The 19,134-nt window shown below is 37.9% G+C and overlaps 1 protein-coding gene across 2 annotated transcripts in view; it reads right to left on the minus strand.

Moving 5' to 3' along the window:
* Window positions 1–19,134, minus strand: part of GPC6 (glypican 6) — a 1,123,895-nt gene that overhangs the window by 820,685 nt on the left and 284,076 nt on the right. For both annotated transcript variants that reach the window (XM_081082356.1, XM_081082355.1), the window contains exon 2: window positions 15,267–15,425. In XM_081082356.1, coding sequence (XP_080938482.1) covers window positions 15,267–15,425 — 159 coding nt within the window. The remainder of the gene's footprint in view (window positions 1–15,266; window positions 15,426–19,134) is intronic.

Raw genomic sequence — 19,134 nt, forward strand, 5'->3', positions numbered from 1 at the left:
AAGAGGAAAATTTGAAAACAGTAAAAGCAATAGTATAAAGTTAAGAAATAGACTTAGAATATTAATAAGGGGTATGAGAATGAGCAGCTTCAAAGAAGTATCTCCTAGTTAATACCTTGTTTGGTTATGCAAACCTTTTAACACTGAATTGGCCTTTTCCTGGATTAATTCATATGATATAACACATATAAAAAAGAAACAGTACAATATCCAAATGTTAAAGTCATTCACTTCTTAGGAGATAAAAAGTGTTCTTCAGAAGAGGAAAAAGAAAAAAGCACATTTCATTGAACTTAGAAGTTTTATCATTGACTTTAATTATTTTGTCCTTAGTTTAAATAGTGATAGTATCACAAACTACCATTTAATTTATGAGCTACAGTATGAAACATGTAACACATTTTGCATTAAAGACAGAGCATTTTATACCACTGAATAGAGGTCTGATAACTCACAATCCCATATCCATGCTATTGGGGTTTAAATGATTTCCTAAGAATAAACACAACATGCCTTTGTTGCTGTCAGGATCTGCTTCTTTGTTGTTCCCAGCCTCCCACTTGCAGATACAGGAGTCCTCCTTGACACCAGCAAGGAAGGAATCAAGAATTTCTAGACTCAGATGCCATACCTGCTATTATTGGGGTTCAAATCTTGGGCACCAGTTCTAATTGGTAAACAGGGCTCTCTCTTGTTTCTGTGTCTGAAATTCCATTTTCATAATGCTTCTCATATGCCAAATTTTAGCCATGAGTTCTGACTCACTGACTCTTACCAGGGATCCTGTCCCTGCGCCCAGGTCTGGCTCTTCCCAACAATCAGCTGTGTCTGCGTGTGGCTTTACGTATACATGTACCTGAATCCCCAGTGCCAGCACTCTCCTCTCTGCACAGATACTTGTTTCCTGTGCTGAAATATAGATTGTTTGGCTAGGTCATTGTTGGTGAGCATACTTTCTGAATCCTCTTTTGCCCTCCCCTCCCACCATGTTTGACTCATAGCACCTATAAGAGGTCCACGTTCCAGGCTAATTGGATCATACCTCACTTTGTCCAAGTGAGAGTGGCAAAGCATAGACTTATTCGCAAAATAATGTTTACCACTTAAAATATGAGTCCTTCTACTCACTAGATAGAATCTTCTTGAAATGGAAACAGCCACAACGTTATGGTAAAGTCACCTGGGCTTCCCATTATTAACATAGAAATTTTCACTTCAGAAACAGAGCTCAAATATTTTATTTCAAGGTAATTTGATTTGCTTTCCTTATGGGAGAAGGCACAGCTTGGTAAAGGGTTTGTGCTGGATTAAATCTTAGCTCTGTATTTTACTAGATATGTGAACTCAGGCAAATGGCTTAAGTCTCCACGCAAGAACCCTCTCACATATAAAATAGGAATAGGAATAATAACAATAATAATAATAATAATAATAATAATAAATCACTTACCTCATAGGATTGTTAAGGCTAAATTGGAGAACACATGAGAAGTTATTAAAATTGTGACTGGCTCCAAGTATTACTTAATACATATTAACTATAGTTACTTAAATATATGAGAATTTTCGTGTTTATTGAGCAAGAAAATTAATTCTGTGCACAGTAGTGAGGTAAGAAAATGAAGAACTTCTTTACCAGAAAGACCTCATGAAAGTGAGGTGGTGGTGTGGTTAAAATAGTAAACGCTAACTATATGCCAGGCATTTTAATAAGTGTTGTGTGTATACTATCTCATTTTAACACTCTTTGAGGCAGAATTTACTATTCTAACCATTTGAGATGGAGAAACTGAATTTCCATCAAACAGTTGCCCAAAGCTATGGAGGTAGAAAGCAGCGGAGCCTGGGTTAGAAGGTCTGACAGCCTGAAGACAGTAGCCAAATCACTAGGCTGTGCAGCCTGTGCCTGGCTCCGTACCCATCGCATTCTCTTCCTCTCCAGCCGGGGAAGGGCATTTTATTGTGCATCAGCGGGGAAAGGCTCTATCACAAACTGCGGTTGAGGTAGGAAAATAAACTTGGATTCAGCAAATTAACTTTCAGCATAGCTTTCAATGACTGGGGTCTCAGACTATTAAATTTGGAATTTCAGAAACATGCTCTAGCGAAGAACAGATGCTGCTGGATCCCAATCCACAAAGCAACAGCAGTCGCAGCATCTGGACCATCAGCTACCAGAGCGCCATAGGTAAATAAGGTGAAAGTCCCCTCGCAATCTGACCCTTCCGAATCCTCTCCCCAAGCCTGCTGTGGGTGGCTCAAAGATACCTGCACAAGACAGACACATGATTTCCTGTGTTGTTGTGTTGTTTTTTTTAATGTGTGTTCAGGCAGGAGGCTGTGACCTTTGCTTTCTATTGGTGGAATGGCTGCTAACATTGCCAGCTGGAAGTAAATGGAGATTTTAATCAAAATACATACAACTAGCTACAAAGGGGAGGCGGGGGGGGGGGGGTGGCAAACCAGAGAGTCTTTCTAAATTATCTAATGAGCACCCAGCGTGGCTTACATGTCTACAAATGATCCTCCCATTAGCTCGTTTTGCAAACAAGTATTCAAAAAGAAAAGCCTTCTGGTAAGGCTTGGTGTCCATGTAGCTTCTAAAACCAATACCAGCTCAATTAGCTAATGTAAAAGAAAAGCATAAGTCAGTCAGGTTGCTGTCCATTTTTGCTTCCCGAGGAAAGTGGAAAAGAAAATAATATTGCAAAACAAGAAGTAGTTCTTTTAAATATATGTAACAATGGTCACTCCATATGACCTAATGAGCAATTATGGATATAAATATGTATTTGTCTTATTAAAACGTTTTTTTCAAAGATACATATTTCTCTTTATCCTTAATACTTTTAGAAATATGGTCTATTTTCTCAGACCTTCTTATTCCAGTGGGAGAAATTAATTACAGGTGTTTCCCAACTTTCTATGGTTCAACTTAGGATTTTTCAATTTTACAATGGTGTAAAAGCGATACATAGTCAGTAGAATCCTTACTTTGCGTATGATCTTTTCCTGCATAGCAATAAGTGGCACTATACCTCCATGATGCTTGGCGGCATTGGTAAGCTAGCTACCCACCAAGCACATGATCTCAAGGGTAAACAACAAATACTCTACAGTGTAATTAGATTGTTAGATGGTTTTGCCCAACTGTAGGCTAATGTAAGTGTTTTGAGCACATTTAATGTAGAGTAGGCTAAGCAAGCTATGATGGTCAATAGGTTAGGTGTATTAAAGGCATTATTTACTTAGGATATTTTCAATTTATGATGGCTTAGTCAGTCCAGGAGCATCTGTAATAGCCTTGCTATTTAGTATCTTATCACCTAATAAAAATGAAGATCTTCATTTAATTTGAAATGCTGGCTATCTAGCAATATAGATTATTCCACTTGTTGATATTTGTTTAGATGGCAAGAAAATTTTTGTGATGAAAAAATATCATTACCCATCATTGCTTAACTTGCCTTTGTAAAGGTTACTGGTGCTTTACTTTTTTCATTGTATCAATTATTTTAAAGAGTCATTGTATGTAAGGTTAAGATATTTGACAACAATGGTGCATTTCTTATTGCTGTTCAAATACATAAGAGGTTATAAAATGAAGCGAATGGACAATGAGGGCAGAGAACAAAGCCATACTTAGAGTTCTACATTAGCAAGAAGAAATACAATTGACCCTTCTACTTTGTTATCAAGGTAGCTTTGATTAAGCTCCCACAAAAATCAAAATGCTATGCAATGGACCAAAATCCTCAAAAGGAAGGAAAATAAATTGTTGATTTTTTTAAAAAAAATCTGTTCCTCAAGTTTGCCTAAAGCTGATGGCCCTTAAAATGGGTTTATTTGGATTATTTGTGTTTTGTTGTTGTTTTCAGATGAAGAATGGGACAGAGCAGAACTGGAAGGCCATTGATGAACAAACTTGGAAGATTGCCCCACTCCCTAAATAAAGTTCCGGCATTTTCTGTGTATACTGTGTAGTGAAGGAACAGCAATAGTCATTGGCAAGAAATCCATTTAGGTGTGCAGGCAGTGCCCAGGTGATTAAGGAATCTTAATGTCTCAGCCTATTGAAGAAGTTGGCACAAATAAACTTGGTGGAATATTTACCACTGAGTTTATTAGTGAACCCAAGGATAAAGAAGCACCACGAGCCACCCAGCATCCCATCTCTCAGTCACCACTGGCAGGAAGCCAGGAGCATACCATGCTCAGTTTATCACTACATCGCTAATAACTTGAAGCAATGGCGATGTTAACTGCCTTTAAAAAATATACATTTTAGCCCTAGCTGATCTGACTCAGTGGATAGAGTGCCAGCCTGTGGACTGAAGGGTCCCAGATTCGATTCCAGTCAAGGGCACATGCCAGGGTTGCTGGCTCAATCCCCAGTAGGGGGCATACAGAAGGCAGCCAATCAATGATTCTTTCTCATCATTGATGTTTCCATCTTTTCTTCTCCCTTCCTCTCTGAAATTAATAAAAATATATTTTAAAAAGTACACATCTTAAGTGAAGATTTAAGGTTGATGAAAAGAAACTATGAAAAATCAATAGCTATTTCATTAACACTGTATAAAAGTTCACTAAGTAAATATGCATATCTTTACATAATGCAGACTTCTTAACAGCTGCAGAAGCTCTGGAATTTTCAATGATGAATTTTCAACTCAGTTATGGTAACAGCCATCAAAGTTGTACTAACAAAATGTTTTAAAGTCTGGGGAATATTAGCCCCAGAAAATACCCTAACTCTACAGGGACTTGATTCCACTTTATATTTTGTATTCATTTTATATTTATAAACAAGTGTAAGACTTAAGGGTTGTAAATTATTTTTCAGAATTTATTTGAATATACTTTCATAAGAAAGTACACATTGGTTATTACATTTTTATTCATTGTCCTCAGAGATCGGGGTTTTTCCCTCCAATGAGGTAAAAATTTAAAGTAACTTTAAATGCTTTACAACTTTAAGTCAAATTATTCAAGTTTTCTACAATAAGCATTTACTACTTTAGAGTCAGAAAAATGTTATGTTATTAAAACTTTATTTGTTATTTTAGATGTTATTAAAAATAATATTTTAAAACGTTATTTATCATTCAAGCCAAAAATGAGAAGAAATTAAAAATGCATTTTCTAGATAATAAAAAGTAAATATCTATTAAATCTTATAAACTAGAAAAAAATAAGAAAAAAGAAAATAATTTTGTAGTTCACAAATATGAAACATTCAAATAAAGTCTAATTTTCATCTGCAAAAGGTCAAATGAGTTATGGCTCTTGAGTATAGTTCACTGTCAAAATCAGAAGGAAAAGAGAGAGACTTGCTTAATGTATAAAAGGCATTGTTTAATGATCAATAGGTGCTTGAAATCTAGCATACACAGTGGGGACCTTTATATTAGCAGACCATAAACTGATCTTAATATGGTAGAAGAAAGATTTTTAAATCTGTCATCTTTCTGTGCCTCAACTCCATGTCCTAATTACTGAGCTGTCGGCTCCACTTAACCAGTGATACTCAGGTGTGTATCCCAGAGTGCAGCTGAGAAGACGACCTGCTTCAGAAATGTCAAATGCGTAAGCTAAATGAAGATTGTGGGGTCCCATCAAGAACAGAGAATCAAAATATACAGTATCTGAACCCAGGAAGGTGTGTGCTAACTGGTTTTCTAAGTGACCCCTGTGCATCTTAACCACTCTTTATTCATGCGAACACACACTTGTGCCGTGTGTGTGTGTGTGTGTGTGTGTGTGTGTGTGTGTGTGTGTGTTGATATAGAGAACACACGCATCCTGTTTTTTGGGGTTTTGTTTTTTTGTGTGTGTGTGCGTGTGTCTTGTACATTTTGTATTTTAAAACCTTTTATAGGAGTACAGTGCTCCTTACACAATACAAAGGGAAGAGCCAGCAATTCAGGCTCCTCAGTTACAGTGCTGAAATAATAAACGATGGCAGGTCAACACTCTCCTTGAATTCTGCCTGAGTTTTCCTCTGACTGGGGCTGGTGAGGAGCCCCTCACCCTGGGGGCCAAAGCTAAGGGCACTTTGGCTTTTAGAAAGTCCACATGGTTAGGAACGCATCCTGTTTTTTGAAGTAAGGGCTTCTACTTGCACTCTCAATGAAGACCATCTTTGTTCTGAGAATTCAAAATTAGTTCCATTAAATCCACTGGAGCAAATGCTGCTGAAACCTAATATGGCTTCCAGGTTTATGGACCCTAAGAGTTAATAGATAACTAGAACTCAAAGCTTCCTATTTTCTCCTGTTGTATTTATTACCGGACCTTAAGTAATCCATCTGACTGGTCTGTGCCCTTGGATCTGTGCAAGTTGGTGCCATAGTCAGACAGCACTGCAGCAGAATTAAATATGCTCTCTATTAAGTGAGCTGTAGGAAGACAAAATAGAAATAGGAGACCTAATCCCAATAGTTAATGAGCTTAGACTTCAACAGAGAGGATGCAATAGATCATACTTTTTATCTATTAAGAATGCTATTAAAAGAACACTAAATAAGTGAAAATGATAAGGTGTCAACTACATAAGACTTGAGGAGAAGGAGACAGCCTTGATCTGAGTTAATTCAGAGGGCTGAGACAACTATAACCTAGAATGACCAAAGCACTATTCTTCTAAACGAAGAAAAATATGCAAGGAAATTTTTAAAAATAAAAGATATGTAGGAAAGCACAACTTCTTCCAAAATGGAAAGGCCTGAGAGGCCCAATTTCCTGTTATCTTACTTCAAAGTTTACTTTTCATTTTCTCAGTTGTTTGGATTCAATCATACCAGTAGGTAGGGAGGAAACAGTATGAAGATCGTGCACTGCTATATATAGTCATCCCAAGAATAATATTTGTCCATTTAACAAACCTTTAAAGCACAATAAATGGAAACTTCTGAAATTTGTAATGAGGGATTTTTAAAATTTTCTGAGTTCGGTGAACCATGGAAGCTTATTAGCTGGTCATTGACCCTACCTCCACACATGGGGTCAGGTTCTCCTCCAGTCTAATGGAATGCTTGGAAACATATGGAACTAATTGCTCAGGCAACCTGTCTCTTCCTTTGGATTTGCCAAAATGTGAAACTCCAAGAGCTCATTTCCATGTTGTCATTCAACAAGAAGTCACTGGGCGACTATGGAGCGATGAAGAAGTGTTATTTGTAACGCATTTATTCTATACGTTCGCATTTTCTTCTGAATCTTGCCAACATTTGTGTCTGAATGGTCTGACTTGGTGTCCATGTAGCTTCTAAGTAAGTGTTGAACATTTTGAACCACAACAGGGAGACTTATATATGAAGCCTCACTTCAACAGTCCTATCCATATTACTAAGCCAGAGATGTCATTTCCAGCAAAACAATAATAAAAATTTGAACAGAAGCAGACACTAAGCAGCCTTGATCCGAGTTAAATTTCTTATAAGTTGTGTTCATCTTTGCAACTTGAAAATGTTATGTGATTTACTCTTGTTGGGTACATAATACATAAGCGTCGTTTAGCCTATGGACATTACTCTCTGTCTAGAATGAATTAACTGTATTGCAATCTTTGATCCTGTATATGCTCAAGTCAGTTCTCTGTCTTTCAAAACTTTTTATTATAAAATTTAAAAATCATATACAAATGAGACTATAATAATAAACCCCATTGAAATTATCAACCAGCTTTGAGCATGATCACCTTTCTGCCCATCTTGCTCCTTCTATCTGCCTACCTTAGGGACTCCCTCAGCACAAAGGATGCCATTGAGATAAAGTTTCCCCAGAATTATTTTCTTTTGAATCTTGAGGAAGCATGCAAATGCTTTTCTTATGCTTTTACCATGTTGTGTTTTTTTGTTTGTTAGGAAAAGGAAATCTTATATTGTTTCAGTGGAGGAGGATGCACAGATTTTATTCCAATTTTGTATTAGGAAGGAAGATCAAGAATCTCTTGACACAAAATCCCCACTTAAAGAGTGAGTGACTTATGCTGCTTCCCACTGCCCATCACACCTACCTGGAGGTAACGGGTCTCACTACCTTGACACACACGATGCAATCAAACCAGTCTGCACTGAGCTACTGTGTTCTCAGGTCTGAAGACAGTAATGTTTCCACTGATCTCTAATTTAAACCACCATTAAATATGTTTCTTCATTTTCATTAAAATAAGAAAATCTGTTTTCTCTATTCGGTGGCAGATCAAATTAACTGAAATAAAAGTTTCCTGTAATTTACCCATACTTCCCCAAAGGATTAGTGAGCCACTGTCAGGGAACAGCTACTTGTCTGCTCATTAACATTCATGACCAAGAAACCTTCCTGTAAGGCTGGTTTCAGTGTCTGATAGAGCAATACTTAAAAGAAATTGTCTTGCCTGTGAAACAGCTGCTCAGCAAAGCCACTATGCAAGGGGATGGTGATAATAAGATGATAACATTATAAGCACACGGGAACATAATGTGCTTTAAGTTACTTTGAGGTGTGTGGTAAGATAGCAGTCTATCATTGAGGAAATGAAGCTGTTGTCAGGCATGCACATCCTTAGTTTTTGAAAAATCCCTGGAGAGAGAGAGAGAGAGAGAGAGAGAGAGAGAGAGAGAGAGAGAGAGAGAGAGAGAGAGAGAGAACAAACCCCCTTGTACAAAGGAGTGAGTTCGTGTGCAATGCATTTAAAGAACACCCAACCATGGATCATATATTCCAAGATTGTGCAAATGCAAGGCATTTGTAGTGTATAAATCTGTTCACTAGTTCTGCCAAAGCCAACTCCCTGGTTAGTTGATTCTTATTTTTCAAAGGACTGTCCTTTGGGAGAATTGGCAGATTACTTTCCAATGCCAGCGAGACTATTTCTCAATTTCTGAAACCCAAGTCAGCACATTCTGATTTGCAGAGGAGGGTCCTTCAGACAAAATGGGGCCTAGCAAACTTACAGGCGGCATTCAGCTACTTGCTTCCTATAATGATTAACATTCTAACCCTTATGAATTACAGTAAAACTTGTTATTCTGCACAATGATGAAGGAGAATAATAGCATAAAATGGAAAAATCACATCTTATTCTTGAATCACATCATGGAAGTTGCGTGGGTGTTTATGTGTGTATTTGTCAGTGTGCTAGGATATGGGAGGTAGCAGTTGAACAGAGGTTTCATATTCAAGAAATACTTATTGATCTTGAGTTCCTAGAGAATCTATCCTCCCCCCCCCCCCCCGCTGCCCCCCAAAGAGCAAATATGGAACATAAACATTGCTTGGGAGGCTGTCAGCTGAGGACTATGGTAGATTAACATACAGAAACATTCACTTCTCCCTCCACCTCAACCTTGATGGGAGTCATATAGTCCTCCGTCCCACTGTTGTTGGTAATGATCATGAAATTTATCCTGGCCAATAGAACTTGAAAAGTCTGTGTGCCAATTCTAGTTTAGGCTTTAAGAAATATCGTGCCTCCATACATAGAACTTAGTCTCCAAACTGCACCACGAAATCATGCCCACGATACAGTACCACTTCCAAAAGAATAAGAGACCTCTGGAGTGGAACAGATCAAATCTATACTCGAGAACCGAGCCTCCGTGAACACAGCCCCAAACAGCCAAACTCTGGCCAATCCAAAGACCCATTAACAAAAAATAAATGCTTCTTGTTTAAGCCCTGAACTTTTGCGGCTGTTTGTTCAAAACAATGTCGGATTGATACAAATCCAAGAAAGTGTCTAAAGAATGTTTACGAAATAGATAAATGCTAAATGTCAATAGAGTAATATTGTTTGAAAAAAGTCAATAGTAAATATGTTTACAAGTGCCATTGACTTTGTGAACATGCATACAAAATTGCTGGTACTCTTTGTCTCCTCCTGACACTTCTTTAACTATCATGATCTTAGGTTATTCTTTAAGGACTCTGTCTGCACCTCTTCCAAAGTCTCTAGCACCTCTAAATAAAATACTTGACTCCCCTTTTCTGTTTCCATTTTCTGAGATAGTCAATTGCCTTCTCTGTTAGTTTTAAGCTTAGATCTCCTCAATAAGATAAACATTGTGACGGATTGTGACCATATTTTTAACATTATTAGTCATTTTAAAATCTATTACAGACTTGGTTAAGTGCCTTCTAAATGGTAGGTTATGAATAAATGTTTCCAAATTCAAATCACACACACACACACACACACACACACACACACACACACGCACACCATCCATCCATCCATCCATATGACAGGAAATATAGAAGCTTCTATCACCATATGGAAAACTACTTAGGTTTTCAAATAAGTGTATTCTCTGAGAAAAGTAGACCATATTTTAAAGCTATCATTATATTATTGCTGTCTCTACAGTATATAGATGAAAAATGATATTTTAAAAGAAAATACAGCAGATTTGCAGTGTAAAAATATTATGGTGCTGTGTATAAATTATTTCAGCATTCAGTAAAATGAGAATTCTGAGGGTGTTACTGTAGAATAAGTTCTTCAGAAAGATGGAAATTACTGCTGAACTTTTTTTTTTATTTTGCTTTTAAAAATGTACTTGCTGCCAAAATCTCTGGACAAATGTATGTCATTAATATACATAAATAAAAACCAAGAAGGAGAGAATAATAATAAGACCAAGAAGAACACACTAAACAAACAAACAAAAACTCTCATATTGAGTTTCAAATGCAAATAAATTTCAGCTCAAACAAATCTGAGGAAAAAATAAACAAAATAAAATGCCTTGTCAACTAAATTTTCCTGTCCCTGAATTATCCATATTCCATACATGTTCCTAAAGAATAGAAAGCAGATGCCTACATCAAGATAGAGGTTACTGGACTTTGGTACCTAAGGGGAATAAACAATATGCTTTTATTGATTCAATACAAATTTTTCACAAAACACTCGTTTCCTTTTAATTTAGGACAACTTCCAATTGAATACCATTCTGCCTTCACCAAAAATGTGGCTAGATTCTTTACCCATCAACATCACTATTGACTGGCTACAGAAATATCAGTGATTTTAGATAATGTCCACATGAACCAAATAAAAGCTTAGTGAGTATTTCAACCAAATATTGACTTCCTATCACATCACTATTTATAAGACTGATGTGAGTATTAGGTTACACTCTTGGTTTCATCATTTTGGTGGAAACTTGGCAAGTCATTTACCCTCTCTAAACTCCTGGTTCCTTGGAGGCTGGACTATATTTAGGTGGGTAATTATATTTTTTTAAGGATTAAAAAAAATCTCCCACTTTTCTCTGAAAGACATTTCCACTTCCTCCCCACAATAACTTGGGGCAGGGCAGGCAGAGGGAGACAGAGAAATAGATGCTGCTTATCATAAAATCTCCACACATTCAGGGACTGGAAAGCACTCAAAAGGTGACAGTAGAGTGGTTAGGCTAGGTCTCAGGAGTGCTCAGTCAAGAAGGGAAGCCGACTCAGTCACTGACTGGTTGTGTGTGTCTTGAGAGTGCTGGTCACCCTGGCAAATAGGCAAACATCTACAAAGGGCGAGGTACAGGCCAGGTGTTGTCCATTATTACAATTACTACTATCAGAGTGTTCTCTTGTTCTCCATTTTCCTAGGATCCTAACAAATCAGCCACTGAAATGCATGACCACCATTGGGATTTAGACACAAATGCCACTTGGATAGGTGGGAGAGTCACAAAACACACAAAAAGCTAGGCAACTGAGAGGGTACACAAAGATGTCCCTTCCTTTTTTCTATATTTACATGATTTATTTGTTTTGTGTACTTCTGGCTGGGTGTTTGGAAGAGTGAGAAAGGTAAGAAATATGGGAGAAATTTTATGACCATCTGCCACTTGAACCGGGCTGGGTGCTCATGCCCACATTGAAAGTATCTCTATAATTCCGAGGGACCCTTTGCAGCAGTCAGACCCGGCCAACATGGTGAGGGGCCTGCAGGGATACGTAATGCAAACCAGAGGTGGAAATTGGGCCAGAAAAAGGAAGAAAAAAAAACACATACAAAAACTTGTGGTATAGGGAAAAGCACCAGTGTCAAGAATATATAAATCCTTATTTTATATACATTTATCATAACATTTCAATTCTATGTTTAAAAAGAAAAAATGGTACAGAGTGATAAGCAAATTCCTTGCAAAAGAATGAAAATTTCAGCAATTGAGAATATATATTTTTTCAACTCATTGTCTTCAGATACAACCTTATTTTCAATGTATTGTTTCTCAGCTATATATTTTAGCCTAATGGGTATATGGAGCAAAAGTTGGCCATTTGGGAATGTAGACAAAAATATATATTAATTCAGGTTTAGGTTCCAATCACCCAATGAATATTTATAAATGTACAGTGTTATCTCAAAAATATTACTAATGATGTTAATAGGAACTTGGAAAGAATATGACAACAAATAGAATGCTATGTTATGTTAAAAATTTTGAATTTCAAAATTTAAAAGTCACCTCTGTCAAATAACAAAAGTTAATGGAATCAAAACATTCCCAGAATAATAAGGGAAGCAACAACTGTAGACTAATTTTAACAGTGAGTGAATCTGGCCACTCCATATAGTTTGGACTGAATCACACGTACCAGATAGAATTTAAAATGTTATTGTAGTTAAGGAAAATAGGAAGGAAAGGGGTCCCCTCTTCATATAATATAGTCATCATTCATATTATTTAAAATAAAATAAAATATCTAGCCAATAAAGACATCCAAAATACAGATGACAAATCAGGATCTCTAGATTAAAGTGGGACCAGAGACAGAAATGCAAAAGGCACACTTTGGATCAGGAGACCCCAGCAGAAATGCACAATGACGCACAGAATAGAAATGACTTATATGACCATCTTCTTATTCCTGCTAGGTGATCCTGCAAAGTCACCTTTCAGGAAAATAAAATTCAAAGCCCTTCAGAGCGCCATTGGTTTTATCACTCAAGATAAGACTGGGAAGGTAACATTCCAAAACTGACCCTAGGTAGTTCTTCTGTGCTTACCAACTGATACTCATCAATAAACACCACGGGGATGGGTTAAGGGGGAAAAACAGCCAAGGGAAGAAATGGAAAGCTGCCTAGGTGAAGTTCCTGAAAGGTGACTTAGGGCATCACTTTCTAGGAAGGTAAGCCATACAATTGCATAACTGACCTCATGAAATTGACAAAAGAAAGGGCAAACATGATAATGGTGACTTTTTAATTGGCATGTTTCTATAAATGTTTTAAAGACTGAGCTCTACAGAAGCTGTGCTCACCAGGACACATTCAGATTTTTTTTTTTTTAAAGTCTGGCTGAAAGCTTCCTTGGGAAAAATCTTAATTTCTCACCCATTTCAGTGGAATATAACTGCAATGAAATGCACTGCTACTAAATAATTCATCACCCTCTATGTCAGATCTAATCTTATCAAAAGTCAATGCCCTGACAAACAGATTGACTTAATACCCCTAAATACATTAACATAATTTAAAACACACCTGTAAAAAGACAGAGAGGGAGGGATGGAGGAAAGAAGGGAGAATGGAGGAAGGGAAAAGGGAGGGAAGGAGATTTCCTAAATAAAATGAATGAGATGTGGGATTAAATATTATAAATTCAAAGACATTGATATGAAAATACAAGAAGTATCTCACTCAGCCTTGTTGAATACCTTTACTCATTTACCAAAAAAAACAAACAAAAACACAAAAACAAAAACAAAATCTCCATAAAGCTACCTTACATCTACTATTTTTATTAAAAGATATATATATCTTTATACACATATATTATGTATTGTGAATACTGCCCTGGAACTATTGCAACCTAATTTTAGAGTACAGTTTTATGAAAGCACTAGAGTTGTTTTCCAAGGGTAGAAATCAGCAGCAGCAGGTCCCTCCCACCTGCTTTCTGTCACAAAAGATAGAGTGTCTCAAGTGGCCTCCACCTGAACTGATACATTATAGTTCCTCAAACACAGAGCCCCTGCAGGGGCTCCTGAATGTCACTGGAGTGGTAATCTGTCAATCAAGGGTAACTCCCAAGTACTCCCTGGGTGCATTCAAGGGAACAAACATTCACAGTAACACTTCAAAACTAGGCATTATTTTCATATACATCTACATAATAAAGTCGAACACAGAGCGAGAGGCAGCAGAAGAATGTGAAGATGCTGAAAAATACTTGCAGGAAATACAAGTCCCATTCGCTTAGGTGGAAAATTTCACATCATCTTGAATACTGAAACGACTGCCGGGTGGACCTGCCTCTTAGAACTTGGAGGACTGATTTGAAAGAAATTGGTGTTGTTATCCTCATTTAAAGCAGCAACGAAGCAGAACGTTTTACCTACTACAGAGGAAAACAAAAGAGAAAAAGAAAAGCTTTGGCAGGCCTCTTCTACACGGGCTCTGCTGTGCATTGACTGGAGAGCAGGAAGAACATGAATGGCAGTTCTGTTGCCTTAGGCAACTTAATGTGACTAAGGGCACAAGGAAGGCTCACCGGGATTTGCAAGTCTGCTTTACAAGGAGTCATATAGTAAGATACACTCATTTCTTAGAGCCCTAAGACTACACTGCACGTAAGAATATTAACTTCATCCTTATTAACTCAGTTTATAAAAATCAGACTGCTTTAAGATATTTTTCTGAGGCTCACACGAGAAAACGCAACGCTGGAATTCTACTTATAATTACGTTCACAGGTTGCACTTTCTAATACAGACGGTTTATTGAACAAATAGAATTGAGAAGTGAAGTCAATTGCATATAATCAGGAAATCAATAGGGGACTTAAACCTTATGCAGAAAGCACTGCAACTGAAACGGGAAACCTGGCTATGTTATGGGGAGGAGGAACTCTAAAATAAAGGACACCGTGTCATTGGCACTTCAAACACGCCTGTCTGTTTCAAAGTGTTGTATTTCAAAACATTTTGAATGGCATTCAATTCTTTTAAGGAAAAATGCCCCGATGAAAACTGAAGACAAGCTACAAAACCTGAATTAGAATCACTCTAATAATAAAACTTGAGCTTATGTCTTTCAGAAATCTCACAGGCAAACTGCAAATGCAAAACAGCTCTTTAAATCAGGTTTTTCCAAGCTATTACTATCTAAATTGTCAAGAAAGCACATACTTTAAAAAAAAAAAAAGCTATAAATATTTAAGAGGGAAAGAAAAGATCCTACCTAAAAAAGGTTTTTCCCATAAGACCAGGGTGTTTCTCATAGAAAAGCACAGGTAGGACAAAGTGAAAGGGGAGGCTGTTTGACCTACCGTCGAACTTCTTGTGCCTGGACACGAAGGTAGTGCGCACGAAGTGACTCGTCTCTTCCACGAGGTTTTCAAACTCCAGTTTGCTCTGCTGGCTGAGCTTGTCCTCCATTTCTGTGGTGCAGCAGGTATATTCTTGAGGACAGATTCTTAAGTGCTCCCCTGCAGAGACAAGCTAAATGTCAGTATGAAATGATAAGGACTTAGGGGAATTCCCGTCTCTCATGTTGCCCTCAAATCCGGGGGTATTTGTCCCCTCAACCACTCCTGCCATCCCCATGAACTTGATCTGTGTCTCTGTGTACTTAACATTGCAAACATTCTGGACTTTTGGTGAACCAGATGCTATGGTCTGAATGTCTGTGCCTCCTCCCCCCGCGACACACACACACACACACACACACACAGCCACCACCACCCATAACTCATATGTATAAAACCCCAGTGGTTAGGTCATGAATGGAATTAGTGCCTTATGAAAGGGACCCCAAATAACTAATTAATCCATCCCTTCTGTCAGCAAAAAGGTGGCATTTGTGAACTAGGTGGCAGTCACTAGACACTGAATCTGCCAGGGTCATGACCTTGGAGTTCCCAGCCTCCAAAACAGGGAGAAATGACTGTGTGTTGTTGATAAGCCACCCAGTTGATGGTATTCCTGTGAGAGCAGCTGCATATTTAGTTCCTGTCCCTGTCATGTAAAGACCTCGGAAGACCACGGCGATTTTCTGCTTTTATTTGAAATGTACCAAGTAACACCAAATGACAAGAGATGCAAGACAGTTATATGGGTGATTCTTTGGAAACCTCAAGTAAGGCAAAGACCATCAGTCCCGTCACCTTCGTCTCGGACAGCTAGGGCGAGAAAAAGTGGGAATGGGCCCTGAGTTCTCTGTCTGCCTGTCCATCTGTCAGAATGCGTCAGCTTTTTATTGGGTGAAAGTGACTGTGTTTTTAATGGAGGTCCCAGGTGCCACACATTCTCTCAGTTGACATTTCTTTGTCAGAGAGAAAATGTTCGCCTACAAGGAGGAAGGCGCTGATGGGTGTAATTAACGGTGATAGTAGGAGTATATAGAAATGTGAAGTAAAATGTAATGAAAGTCTTGTATTCGATTCAACAGATTTATAGCTGGATATACCAGGCCGCTTGTTTTGACAATATTGCTTTCTTCAATGCTATTTGCAAGTAGAAGCCAAACCTTGGCTTCATGAAATTAAAATGGTCTGAAATGAAAATGTGACTTTCCAGTTGGTGCAGCTTCTTTAGTGTCAAAAATGTTTAGCAGAAGCTCTGGGGGGGGAGAAGAAAAATCCACCCAACATCTTGCTAAGTTAAACCAACATGTTGCCCCTGCAGATGAAGCCACTATGGGTCATTTGAAAGCTGCATGTACTTGATGGGATCATTAAAAGTCATTTCTAAAGTTTAACAATAGTTATATAATATTATGCCCTGTGACCCTGTCTGATGTACAGGGGGCTTCATGATTCCTCATGTAGTTCGAGGTTTTAGTACCTATTTAAAGCAATCCCAGAATTAAAAAAAATTATCTCAGTGTGTATTAATGTTAGATCTCACATAATTCCTAGAGGAGGATACCATAAAATATCATGTGTATATGCTTTAAATGGGAATGAAAATACTTGTACTTGAGAATGTTACACATCAAATTCAAGATAACAGTTCCTTCCCAGGAGGAATTAAGATTCGAAAGACATACTCAAATACTTGTATCTATAGTCTTTTATTTCTTAAGTTGTTTGATGGATACAATGATGATTATTATAGTATTATGTTAGATTCTCTGTACATTTACAATATTTTTTAATACAAACTTAGAAATATGCCACTAAAATGAAGTAGCCACTACAGTTGTGGGAGAGAGGAGAGCAGAGGGTAGATATTAAAAAAGAAAAGCAAACTGTCCTTGGCATTCAGAAGGCAGCCTGGCACTCACTGCTAGGTCACCACAGTCCACTAAGTCTAAACAAACTCACAGAACACCAACCACAGACCAGATACTCTAAGGCCATAATAAAATGCAACAACACAAGGCCACTTCAAAATTGTGTCTAAGCACAGACAAAAACAAGGTCACCGTGCATCTAAAAATGCCTCCTGTCCGCGGCAAAATGAATGTTTGGTATGACTTTACCATTTACAGATTGATTTTCACAGGAGGCTCCCTCCTTGTTGATCAGATTTACTGTGATGCCTTATTATAGAACTGCCTCTGCTTTCCGACAGTACCCAGTGTAGCTTGAAGCCCTGCTTCCTTGAACCCTCCCCCAAATGACTCAGCCACAATCCAAATCCTGTAATAGATTCCTTTGAAGTCTCTCTTGTTGAGAAGCCCATGGTCCTCCATGACGTATTCTCGCTTGCTGCAGTGAGAGATAACCCAGATGGTTAACCTGCAGATGTGTTCCTGGTAGGTTCTGATTTGAAGGTACCAAATGGTATCTGTGCCAAAATGGGGACAGATAGGACAGCATAAATTTTGAAACAATGTCCCAAAGTGATTCGGATACTCTGATATACCCATTGAGAAGCATAGTTCTAAAGTTTAAGGTGCTGAGAATGGAATAAGTTATTAAAAGGAAATGGTTCACAATCCCTAATTTTCTTTATAAAGACAGGAAGGGAGAGGGAGAAACATTTTAATGTGAGAAGAGAACATAGATTGGCTGCCTCCTGCATGCCCCCTACTGAGAATTGAGCCTGAAACCCAGGTATCAGGCTCCATACCTGGTATATGCCCTGACTGGGAATCTTACTGGCAACCTTTTGGTGCACAGGACAACACCCAACCAACTGAGCAACACCAGCCAGGGCTCACTAATTTTCTTTTTATAAATATGAAATCTAACCAATAAAGACAAAACCCTATTGAGACTGACTGGATATTTAGTATTAACCAGTTTGTAGTGTGTTCCCTTTTCTGACCTGCTTATAAACTGTTTTTGTATATCCCCCTATACTATTTCGTATTTCCCCCTGTTCCATTTCCCACTCTGTATGTACAAATGAAATGTCTATTTATCAAGATTTAGAACATCAGGCTGGATTCCACTTCTGGATCATTACAATTGAGTTTACAAGAAAATGCACAGGGCATCTTGGTGTTTTTTTTAAAAAAATTGACCAGAAATATCAATATTTTATGACCCAAGGTATATTTTGATATTAGTGGAAGAAACCCTATGGATCAACAGTCATAAAATTAGGTTGGATACATAATCTGTAATTAGCCAAAGAAAATTGGTATTTGATGTTTTCATGAATAAAAACCTAAAGATAGTTACTTCTTAATGAGATAGCTTTAACCCAAAATTATTTCATTTTGTGTGTGTGTGTGTGTGTATGTGTGTGTGTGTAGGGTGATGGAGGTATATGTAAGAGGTTGCCTTACTAATTCAAAGCAGTTTTAACCTTTTTATAGAACTGAAAGTGTTCCCAACAAGTGGATTTCTTTCTCCTCCTCTATATGGGTCCCTGGCAGAGAGAAAACTGGGGAGATGAAGAGACAGACATGGACAAGCTTGGAGACAGAAAGTGAAGGAATGGGTAGATCATTTGAATGTTGAAGAATCCTGCTATGGAAAGAAAAGATATTTCCTGCAACATTCATCAGTATTCCCTAGCACACAGGATTAGGACACATGACACATGTGGCTGATTTTAGGCTGAGGCTTCCTTTCCTTTTCACCTATCCTATATAATAAAAGCCTAATATGCTAAGTGTCCAGTTGTCCAGTCATCCATTCAACCAATCAAAGTGTAATATGCTAATGATATGCTAAGGCCACTCAACTGCTCACTATGATGTGCTCTGACCACCAGGGGGCAGATGCTCCAACTGGTAGG

Source organism: Myotis nattereri (genome assembly GCF_964212035.1).
Source record: "Myotis nattereri genome assembly, chromosome: 2".
Lineage (NCBI taxonomy): Eukaryota > Metazoa > Chordata > Mammalia > Chiroptera > Vespertilionidae > Myotis > Myotis nattereri.